Here is a 12,389-nt window from a genome sequence, read left to right as displayed (position 1 = left end):
ATCGAATCTAGGCCCCTAGTGTAATTTTCCCGATTCATGCCCTTATATAGGTATGCTTTATCATATCCTTATATAGACATAGAAATCACTACCCTATTTGGTCTAACCCACACAGCCCAAATACGGCATGGCTTCTTCCACTAGGTTCCGAGAATTAACAACGATTTCTTGGAAAAACCCGCCTTCAGCAGCTAGGAACTTCCCCCTGCTTAAATATTAAGTTCTCCAAGAACTCCTGGCGTTTTCCAAGAATTTAGCCTTTGAGTGACTATATTAAGTCCAAACATCCGTCAAACTCGGCACCTTCAAAGTATAACTATGCTCAGGTTTGCCCAGTCAAACACACAGTGGTTTGGAGCAGATCGACTATCTACTTGCCCGACGCCCTGCAGCAGCAAGTGCAGATGGAAGCCGACCCTCCAGCTGACGCACTGAGAGAGACGCTGTCTTTTCTCTTGCCGAGAAATCCAGCTCCAGTGTTTCCGGCTTACCCTTGCGGGTATCTGGGAAATCGAGTTCTGAGAGAGTGATGCAAGACCTTCATTCTAAAACCAAGGTACGGAGCTGATTAGACCTCTTAGAGAATTCTTGGAATAGATTCCTGGCAGAGAACTACTAAACTTAGACTACTCCTCACTTACTTCTTCCCTCGTACTAGACTTAGGTACACCGGGGTAGGCGTATTTTAGAAGCACCAGTTGAGTACTTTTAGTCATTATTTATTACTGTATGTATTCTATACATTTTATGCACTTTTATGGCTCAGAAACCATATCATGCTTTTACAGTACTACTTTATAATACTGCGTGTATTATATGCCTTGTTCTTTATAACCAGTATTACGATTGTAGCAGTTCATTTCCAATGCTTGAGAAAGAAGACTGTTCAATAAATACTTTTATTGAAAACGCCCGTCTCTCTATTTCTCTGCTGAAACGAAGCATGCACGATTGACTGAGTAAAATAGTTATCTATTGTTTCCGCGACTCTAGAAATTTGATTTCTTATTCTTAAGAAACAAAGTTGTCATGTTTATGCGGTGGTCGGAAACTAATCCCTTCTTGTGAATGCGAGAAAGTTTCTAGTGACCTCTGAGCTAGCTGGCACTCACTATTAAGTTTAATATATTCGGTAGAGACCTAGTAGACCTCAGTCCTACGTCTAAACTACAGTATATATTATTCCAATGCGCAGAGCCTATCTATACTACTATTATAAAGAGAGAACTGTCAACCTTTGAGGCGGGTAAACTCGAAAAGTACACCAATCACAATACCCAATACAGCGTTGGAAAGGGGAGGTCCAGGAGATGGACATAGGCTATATAGCACCACACCATATACATTAGGGGGGGAAAGAACGTTAGGGGAAAAGTAGTCCGTTGGGGCATGGGCGTATGCATACAGTGATATGCATGCGGAGTTAGGCATCACAGCGCTTGCGAGAGGTGCAATTGCGTGTGGGCGTGGCTTTACAGAAACGCAGCGTTCGTGTCCGGACAGGAGCGCGGGGAGGAGCGCTGGACCGACATGCCCAGGGGTGCAAAAATGCTGATGAAGTGCCCAGCGCAGGGAGGAGCGGCCAGGAGCACGGAACCAACACCCGACATCTGCGTCCGGACAGGAGCGCTGGAAGGAGCGCGTAACCGACACCCGACATGCTGAAGTGCCCAGCTGATGGAGTACCCAGCGCGGGGAGGAGGGGCGATGCTGGTGAATACTCTCGAAGCCTACCCGGACAACGGCGGGACGGGCTGCTAGTTGGGAATATAGGTACTACACTACAATGTATGTTGGAAAGCTGGGACAGAGACTGGGTTGATTGGAAGAGCGAGTAGATTGGGGAAGAGGTGGCTAACGATTCCTAAAAGCCAGAAATATATTTTTATGAAATTGAATGTTTAGTGACTGAACTTCGGAGCTAAAAAGGTATAAGGAATGTACGTACATTAAGTGTACAGAGACTTGCATTACTTTATTGCAAGAAACATCACTGGAAACAAATAAATTAGAATGAGAAATTGTTGCAAGAGATAGATATTTACAATCTCATTCCCCATATGCAAAGAGGCTCCAATATGGGTAAAACTGGGTATGCAATTTCTAATTTGTCACACATATACGTGTACACAGTGTTAAAAAAAATGGATGGGATAGATGTATTGGCTAGTATATATGCATAAAATGCCGATCAACTACACTTTCTTAGGAGGAGACTACACATGTATTCATGATGTGAACATAGACGGCAGACATGCCCTTTATCTACCTACCTATCAAATAATACACACTGCACCTGCCTTGGAGGAATGGTTCTATAAGAGACTTACTAGAGGGACTGTTCTTACTAGTCACAGGTCTAGGATCTACAGGTCAGGCTAGATCATTTTAATTGTACATTACTCCACCATTCAGCAGTTTGTGCAGCATATCATAGTAATAGGGATTAAATAGGGAGCTCCTAGGAAAATAACCTGCTTATGGTGTTGGTAACCCACATCTCTAGAAGCCCCTGTATTTGGGTATACAATACAGGAGGGAATTCAACACAATTTCAATGAGAACATGTGTTCAGCCTCGAATGCTTTGGTGGAATAGCAGGTGTTCAAGATGGGCATCAGAGGTACTTGTATAAAACGGTTGTATGGCGTCAAAGGGGAGCTGGAAATTAAATTGACATCAATAGAAGCAGAAATGAGACCCTTAGAACTGGCTGCCCCCGGCTGATCAGGCATGGCTTTAAACTTAAAATAAAAAAATAGAAATCATACGCCTTAAGCTGCGCATGAGGCCTAAACTACAATAACTATGTGGCAAAGATACATGACAGACGATAAAAATAGCAAAATCTGTTGCTGATTAATGAAGATAAAGGAAGTCCAGATCAGCGGTATGTGGTATTGTGAGGGGGTGAAAGTCCAAACGCAAGAGATTCATTGTGCACTGTATGAACTTTATTTCAGATGTAATGGGGACAGGGCTATTGCTCAATTCAGCATAAGAGAAATCTTGGGCAGGATAGGGATAGAAACTCTTACCCAGGACAGATTAGTTTGTTGAAAGCTGCTTTAGTGTAACAGGAGAGATCAAAAAAGCTATCCGCAAACTGGCCAGGCGGAAAACACCTGGGGAGGACAAACTGCCCTTTGAGGTTCATGCTACCTATGTGGACATACTAGCTCTGAAACTACTGGCGATGTACTCAACTGCAAATTAAACTTTTGATGTGAAAGAGGGACGGCAGTATTATTAGGGACGCTTCTAATGTCTGTGATAGGGAGAATCGCTTTGACCAAAGTAGTGTATTGCCTCGTTCTCTATACTTCCTCGTAACTATCCAATCAAATTACTTGATAAATGGTTTTGAGAACTAGCTAGCATGGTTAGTCCTATTGATATTGGTTCAAACAAACGCAGACCGGCATCACACAAACTCAATTCCCTTGCATGATGATGGGACGAAGCTACCCTACTTTAAGCACTATATGGTTGCCAAAGGGCTAGCCGACACTCCCACTGCTGAAACAAAGTACCCACTGGTTGGAACCAGGGAAAAGGGAATAATTACTCAGCTAATGCACCGAGGAGACTGAGCACAACATGCTAAGATAATAAATCAAATGATAACTGTTAAATACTGGTGGAGTAGATGCCTCCAGAGATTCAAAGAGAGGATGACCTGTAATCTCCAATTGTTCAATTTTAGCTTTCTCCGACCAAGAATGATAAAAGACAGGATTATATACGCTGGGTAATTTGCATGCTGATGGATTGTTCATACTCTTATCAGACCTAGAGAACTCCTACAATAGTCCAAATGGACAGGTCCTGGTATATATGAAATTATTCAAGGTCATGGAGGACCTTTGGGGTGTGGAGCTGGCGGACTTCTCCGATAATAGGTTACTACGGATAATGCTATTTATTTGCAATGGGAGGAAGGTTATAACATTACTTTACCAAGTAATACTGAGAGAAACTAAAAGGGACTTGGAGGGCCGCCATAAAATCTGCTCTAGAGATGTGGGGTGAAACCTGGTTAAAGAGGAGCGAAGATCGGTGTTGCACTAAACTCAAAGAATCACAGAACGTAAGATTTAAGCTCTTACAATATACATTGATACTTGGAATATATCTAACCAATTAAAGGATGTAACATGAAGTAACCAGGTTTTTATCATGTGAGGTGGGCATGTACACAGAATGAACTACTGAAGGAAACCACTACAAAAACTGGAAATGGTTATGGGTAAACCACATAGGTTTACCTCGGAAACTTGTTTACTAGGACTAGCAGATAGACCAAAAAAGAAAATAGTTACTCTAAAGTCATGGATTTGGCTTTTTGTTTTTCATGGTTTGATATTAGGGTATATTTAGGCGAGGGGGATGTACCTCTATTAAACATTGCATTTAATTATTTTCTCATCATTCTGGACCGTTACACTTATTGATGGCAAAAGTTTGAACCGTACAGACAAATCTGTGAAACACAGACTAACCTTCAACTTTTCTGCATACTTTACTTGGTGTGCAACATCATTAGGACTCCATTATATGTAAAACAATACAATGTATGTTTAATAAAAAAAGGTGAAGAATTCTCTGGTGTCCAAGTGAATAAGGTAAACGTTCTCCCAAGCATTGACTGGAATTCTGTGGATGGTATTCATTTAAATCTTACATGTACATATTGGTTGGGGTTTCAAAATGCACCTGGAAAGCCTTTTTCCTATTGTAATCCACCTACTTTTGTCAGTAACCTCATATGCCTTAGATGTTGCAGTAGCTTGTATCAAAGTTTTTTTCTTTTAGGGTTGTTATAGAAGGCGTGATGGATGATTTTGCAACGTTGCCACCTCCAGTAAAACAGAACAATGACCACCCAGATCATCCAAATGTTTGAGGATGGCTCAAATCAGACTAATTGAAGGACAGACATTCTCGTACCCCGAGATTACCGTATCTAGCGTGCAGACATTGCTTATAACAGTGGTAGAGGCCTCGCCTTCTTCCATAAATCCTCCTGGTCTTGCACCTTAGGCATACAACTGACTTCAATCTCCATGAAACTCCCGCCATGCCACTTCCCACTCTTTGAAACTCAGCCAGACTCCTTCCAACGTCGTAAACAGGCCTCCCAGACAGAACAATGGCTTGACAGATGAATTTGTGGACCTCTGCACCACTTTATCCATCTAATGCACCCCTGCAATCTCTTCAGTGAGGTCATACTTTCAAAGACTGCTTGCTTGACAACTTAAAGATCAAGCTCCTCTCTAGTCTTGCCATCGCTACATGCAATGCAATCATCCTTTAAAAAAAATGCAAAGCATTTCAGAAACAAGCATTTGCATAATCTAGTTATCTAAGACACTACACTTTCAGTCCAATATCATGTTGGTGCCACTAAAAATTCAAGCACACACAGCTGGATAAATAAATAAAATGATCACAGCTGCGTTGAGGGCAAGCACTTTTTTGCGCAAGTGTACAACCTCTGCCCAATTAGAACATGGACTCCTCGTTCACAACATGTGGGGGGAGTGGGAGGGGGGAGAGGAGTCAAAGCCCCTCTCTAGTAATGCGGACATAATTGTCCGATGACAGCTGTGCTGTCAAGCCAGACCACAACAGGGTGTGCACACCAATGCTGCAACAAAAACACACGAGCGCAAGCCAAACTCTTCAGCACTCTGGGACACCATACTGAAAGGAGACAATACAACAGTCAGATGATCTTCCCCATCTGTGGTGATCTCCTTCATACTATAGCTCATTTCCAAATTATCACCCAACTCACAATTTGCCTTATGCAAAGATGTAATGCAATCTTAAGTAAAAGGTGAGGGCTCTGTGAAGCAGGTTTATCGTAATAACAAAAATGGCCCAACACATACAATATATAACTCAATTTCCTAGAAAATTTATAAAACAATATTGCAAGACCCAAGATCCAAACAAAACTTGAATTAAATTAATGCATTATCCTATCCCGGAGATGCAAATTTAATACTGAAAATAAAACAAGTTACCAGACTGGTAAAACAGTAGCCAGCCTCTCCAGCCATTAGTCGCTTTTGATAGCAGAACCGCGTGATGTACTGAAGGTTGGAATGCAGGCGTGGGGGGTTGGCTCTCAGAACAACATAGATGAGGCAAGAGAGGAAATCATCGGCAGTGGCAGGCTCACGATTGGAAGACTGGATTGCTCTGAAGATGGCGTTGCTGGCCCTTGAGACACAGGACAATTTATCCTGAGGAGCCCTTTTCGAATCAATTTCAATCATTGCTGCAAATGAAAAAGATACCTGTGAAGATGTTGTGCAGGATACACTGAACTGTAACACAAGAGTAACTTTTCAAATATAGTTCTTACACTAGTTACCACTTGACATCTTTACTTAAAACACCTGCTTAGGTTTGTTTTAACCAGTCATTTCTAAGTTTCCCACCAGATGTAGTGTAGCCAGGAGTTTCACATTTGTGAACAAACAACTCACACCGATTTACTTATGCAGCATATTGAAACTGCTAGATGCAATAAACCCACAGAGTAAGCGGGTTTAGCAAATGATACTTGCATAGTTTATATTAGCATACAAGACATTTATAAAAAAGGCATTGGCAAAGTCAATAGGTCTGGCTATGGCGGTCAGCCTATAGTAATTGTCAATCTATATATTTTTTTTGTCCTGGTCTTTGTAAAATGTAATTCTTGCTAGAGCAGCCGGGCCCTTGGCAATAAAAAAATGTTTGGGCTTAAAAAGCAGACATGGCCATAGTAATCCACAGAACTGGTTGGAACGAATTTGTATGCAGATGTGCTCCTTGGGAAAGAGCAGAATGCCCGCTCACACTGGAAAGTTGGCCAATGGCTGAAATGGACTGACCCATTGCTCCATGCTGAATGCTTTAGTGGGTGGAGGAAACAGGTGAAGGACAGAAGAACAAACAAATGGTTGAAGAGCGCTGGCTGAAAGTGCATACAAGTTAGTATGATACATATAATATTAGTAACATCAAAAAGTTTTGGCTAAGACCGAAAATGAGTTGAGGGATGAAAGCAGGTAATTTGATTACCTTTCCATCCGTAGCACAATGAGATACATACCTTGAAAGACCTTTTGGCAGATCAGTATGTTACCAAACATTAGATATAAACTATCTTCTCTCTGTAACAAAACTCTATTTTATGCCGAATCACCACCAAACCCAGGACAGTTTCCTCTGAATTTGGTGGCATAATTACCACACTAGCTCGATTGGACCTTACTTGAAAGGATCGTAAATGTGACTTTTCTATGAACATGTATTGAGCTACTTTACATATATCATTATTCTGTTCTACATTCAAGGAGTTAGGACGTGCATGGTTATAAGATATTAGATATGAGGAAAGAATCCTCTGTCTGGTTGGCTGCCATTACTGGTGGTGAAGGGGAAACATCCTTTACAACGAAACTTTTTCCACGCAGTACCTTTACAACGCAGGATTTACAACGCAGGATTTACAACGCAAGTCGTAACAACGACTTGCACTGGAGGGCGCTGTAGGATAGGGAATAGTTTAAGTTACTATCCAAAACCTTCCCTACTATCCACGGGGACTGGAGTTGGAATAGTAAATTAAACTATTCACTATCCAGCGCCCCCTAACGCAAGTTGTTGTAACGACTTGCGTTGTAAAACCTGCATTGTAAAGGCATGCGTGGAAAAAGCATCCGTTGTAACGACATACATCCGTGGTGAAGTGATTCTTTTTTTTTTTTTTAACAGTTTTTATTTTCAAGTGATCAAGCATTGAGAACAAATCAAACCAATACAGTTGTCTCCTGTTCCAGTAATCAAGGCTAATCAACATCATAGCCATGACATTATGTGATCTTAGGACATTACTACTACAGTAGAAACCCCTCAGATCCTTCCACCCCGCATACCACCCGTCGCCCCTCTGTCCTGTTAACATAATCAAGCCATCCGCATCAGCAGGATCGCGTCTTTCATGGGCTATTCTCTGGTGTGAGTTCTGTGCGTGACGGCTCCCATGAGTTCCCCCAGCTTCATTCCATTTACCCCACACCCGTGTCCACTTCTTTGGGCAGCCCCTATTCGTGTAAACCGCCTTCTCGGCTATCATGGCGATGTCCATATCTTCTTCCCACTGTGATTGTGAGGGTGTCCCCCCCCAGAGCCCCAGTTCCATGCTATGTTCCGTTTTGCCAAGGCCATACCCACCGTCACCCATGTTTTCTGTGCCACATTAAGATCCGTCGGTTGCCATATGTTTAAGATACAACAGTGGGGATCCGCCAACACCTCTACCCCACTCACTTCCGAGAGCTGCTCCAGGATGCACTCCCAGTATGATTGTATGGTGCGGCAAGCCCATAACGTATGGTAGTAAGTACAGGCTTGACCACATCCCCTGAGGCACAACGGATCAGACCCCGCCCTATTTTGTGTAACATTGTGCGGGAGTAGTAGACACGATGGAGGATTTTAAGCTGTACTAGTCTCAAACGGGAAGGGATTGCGGCCTCTCTCGCTGATGCAAGTGCCTCCATCCGGTGAAGTGATTCTTGTCACCTACTTTAAGCTCTTCTTTTTCTATGGTTCAACAAGCTGGGTTTTAATCAGTATTAAGAGATTAAGGCGATAACTGGTTTTCTAAATATGCATTGTTCTGGGTGAAAGTAAACAATCCAGCCCCCTCTCCTTGAAGCAGAGGAAATAATCACTTTTCGTAGCCTTCAATAGGTTTCTGAAATCTCGCAACCGTACAATGCCATTGGTTTTCCACTTGTTTCCACAATCAGTAAGAAATGGAAGATACATGTTCAACGTGCTGCTGTGCCACAGTCGAGAAAGTAGGTTCACAGGATCATGTACCTGAGCCAAGTGCCCGAACGTACTGAATCGCAGAGGCATGCTAGTGACTGATGATTAATGTTGGTCTTTAGGGTAAAATGAACAGGATATCGAATTACAGTGTAGAACCTATTTCTAGTATTCATAAGGTGTACCTAGTTGAGGAGAGTCCCACCCACGTTTGAGCTACTGGAGAAGATTAGTAAGAGTACTTGCTGTCTCATCCGCCAGCTCCCCAGTTCTATGTTGTGACCTGCTTTATTGTTACTAATGAAATGGACTCACCACAACATAGAGGTAGTAATCTAACGGTTCTCGGTTTTTGTGTGAAACCTATAATACCTCATCAGGGTTGGTAGCATATTTACCAAGAAAAATTGACAACGTATGACAAGTGTATTCAATTATTTATTTAGTGTTTTAAAAATATTTGTATTACGAGCTCATACACCCAAACACCACACAGTACAAACTGCAGTACACACCAAGGGGGCAATAGGGGGAAGATGGCTGGTGAGTTAAAGGTCTTCAGAAGTAAATGGTCTTTAATTACTTCTGAGAGGCTCTGATGGTGGTATAGAGAAAATGCAAAGCGAGAGACCCAAATGGAGGAGCCTTGATGGTACAGAAACCTGCCCCAAACCATCTCAATCTTAAAACCGAGCAGTATGAGACTGTGCGGAGGCCAGCATTAGGCGTTGGGTCACTCAAAAGGCGATGCATATATTAAAAAGGTAGCCCGGGTATGAAAAGGGCAAGGCATTGAGTATCAGGCAGATTATTTTAGAACCAATCCTTTGATAGAAGGCAGCAAGAGGAGAGATTTTAAAGCTGTATACAAGTCTTGTGACAGTCATGCGCACTATGTCCCTTCTCGAAGGTTTTGGCTAGGAGGCCTACACAGACACCATTGTAGTAGTTGATGGTTCAAAGGAACACAGGGTGAAACCGGTCTTTTGTTGCTTGTGTTAAGGTTCAGCGTAGACCTGTCTTGGCAGTTCTGGATGGATTGTTCGACTGGAGAAGGATCAAGAATGATTTGCATATGGCTGGGTCTAATCTGAGGTGGCATGGTTATCAAAAGAATGATGGGTTTGAATGCTCCGTGGAGTGATTGCCAGTAGTTATACCTACTGCAAGCATTCCACCTCTCAATTTGTGTGCGCTTGGGGTTTGTCCACAATTCAGCAAAATTACATTTATTTATGCACAGCAGACTTTTCCTATGCTCATTATCATACAGCTTTGCCTGGATCGGTCTCCCAGCAGGATCTAGGGCAACTGGACACCAACGCAACTTCAGACAGCACCTTTCTGTAAATTCGGAAGTGCATTTCAAATGCACACTATCCATTACTAACGCAAGTGGATGCATGCGTATTGTGTCCACAGGGAAATAATTACTTTCAGTGCCCCGCATATCCAGTAATACAAAAAGACATTCAGTGGGCTCATTGATGCATCGTCACCTTGAAGTTGCCCAAGACCTTAGAATATATACTCCTTGAATAGATTCCCCCAGGCATGTCATGTTTAATGCAGGCGTTGCTGTTTAACCTTTATTTCTGATGTCAAGGAGAGCAAGGATTGCTCACCAGGAGGACATGGGGTGCAGAAGAGTTTATACTGTATACCCTGCCTCCACCAAATCCTTTTCCATGTGTATGTGGAATATTTCACTGGACCCTTTTCACCTTCTGGTTTTGTTGACTGTCAACAGCACTACTATGCTCAGTGGGCAGAGGAAGAGGTTTGAGAAAACCCACAGACTCGTATGGAAACACAAGGGTGTTCCAACTCACTCTAGGCAGTGTGCCAGTTTCAGCATAAGCAAATTTTGAGGAGCTGAAGAAAGGATGGGTTGGTATAGCAGGGGTATTTTGTTAAAGAGATACAGAAACCTATAGTGGACTAACATTTTCACGATTGCTATGTACCCTTCCAGAGAGACTGGGAGCCTAATCAGCACATTACATATTCATCTAGTTTATCCAGCTCCGCCCCATAATTGTCTTTAAATACAACTTGCGTCTCCTAATGTACCTCTGATGCCCAGATATACAGATTCCTCAGTTCATTGCAAAGGAAATTCCACTTTATGGTGTGCTATGTCTTTGTTCAGCAGAACAATCAATGGCTTTTTTCAATGCATCTCCTGTATAATGAGCCAGAAATTATATTTCCGTTTCATGCACATAGATCAGTATAACATAAATGAGTTACTTATTTGCAACTCCAGTTCTCTAACATTGGTATCTTTTATATATTAACATGCTTGAATGATTCCCAGTCAGATTTGGAATCCTTGGTACATTAAAATAGCAGTGTAAAATATGTAACAAACAGTATATAATGTATAACGGCCATAGGCCTGAAACAACATAGTACGTTTAGTAACACATCCACCTCATTTGAAAGAACCCAAACTTCAGCCAATAAGGTGGAAGCTTAAATACTCCTACTCCCCCTAAAGACCACTAAAAATAAGATTTCAAACACAGGTGTGAGAATAAAATATGAGCCTCTGATCGGGGAGGAGGGAGAGGCACATGTGAATATATAAAATATATCAATTTTGGAAAACTGGAGTTAGTGTTAAGTAACTAATTTCTTCTCCAACATTGAATCTTTTATATAGTCACATACATGAATTAGATTAGCAAGAAATACACATTATGAAATACAGCAAAGCGGGTAGCAGGCTCACCTTTAGTGAAAGGTTTCTCATGACTGCCTGTTCCACTGCTGCGTCAGCTTCTGCTCCACATCTAGGCAGTAATACTTCATGAACCTATGCCTGCTCCTCCAGGTGGATGCATGGCAGATGCCTCTCTGTAAGTGATGGGATGCCTCCGGGTAGCCATGAGCTATATACATTCTATTCAATTTCAATTTCTTAAAGGCACCCCAGCATAGAGTGTTGCAGTTGAAGCTATGCCCCTCGTGGAATGCGTACTCACTCTTTCCTGAGGAGGACGATTGGCTTTGACATGAGAGAAAGAGTTGGACTTGGTCCTTTTTGCAGGGTCATCCCTGGACTTTTTGCCTTCCTTCTGTATTTTGTCTGACCGGTTTTTGTTGTTTTTTTTTTTTTTACTTTGGGCACTTTACCACTGCTGATTAGTGCTAAAGTGCAGATGCACTCCCTATTGTAAATTGATGTATGGATTAGTGATTCCATGATTGGCTGGTTTGGTTTGCTTGTCAGACCCTAGTACAGTGCACTGAGTGTGCCCAGGGCTTGTAAACCAAATGCTGCTGGTGGGCTTGCAGAACTGGTTGTGCCACCCACAGAAGCAGCCTGTAAAAGTGTGTCTCCGATCTACCAATGCACCGCCTGTGGGCAGTCTGGTATAGCCATGCTGAATGGGCAAGTGCACCAACTTGCCAGATCCCAAAACCTTCCCTTTTCTTCATATCAGACACCCCTATGGTAGGCCCAAGGGCAGGGTGCATTGTTAGTATAAGGTAGAACAAGCCCTGATGTGTGTGGCATGTCCTAATAGTGAATTACAGCC

General features: G+C 42.4%; 1 protein-coding gene across 1 annotated transcript in view; it reads right to left on the bottom strand.

The window, feature by feature from the left end:
- LOC147679584 (rab5 GDP/GTP exchange factor-like) overlaps positions 1-12,389 on the bottom strand; it is a 117,919-nt gene that overhangs the window by 18,456 nt on the left and 87,074 nt on the right. The window contains exon 8 of the mRNA XM_086943167.1: positions 6,036-6,292. Within this exon, the coding sequence (XP_086799293.1) occupies positions 6,036-6,292 (257 nt within the window). The remainder of the gene's footprint in view (positions 1-6,035; positions 6,293-12,389) is intronic.

The sequence above is a fragment of the Lissotriton vulgaris genome, chromosome 11 (assembly GCF_964263255.1).
Source record: "Lissotriton vulgaris chromosome 11, aLisVul1.2, whole genome shotgun sequence".
Taxonomy (NCBI): Eukaryota; Metazoa; Chordata; class Amphibia; order Caudata; family Salamandridae; genus Lissotriton; species Lissotriton vulgaris.
The sequence above is the reverse complement of the archived record's forward strand: the minus strand, read 5'-3'. Positions and strand labels throughout refer to the sequence as shown.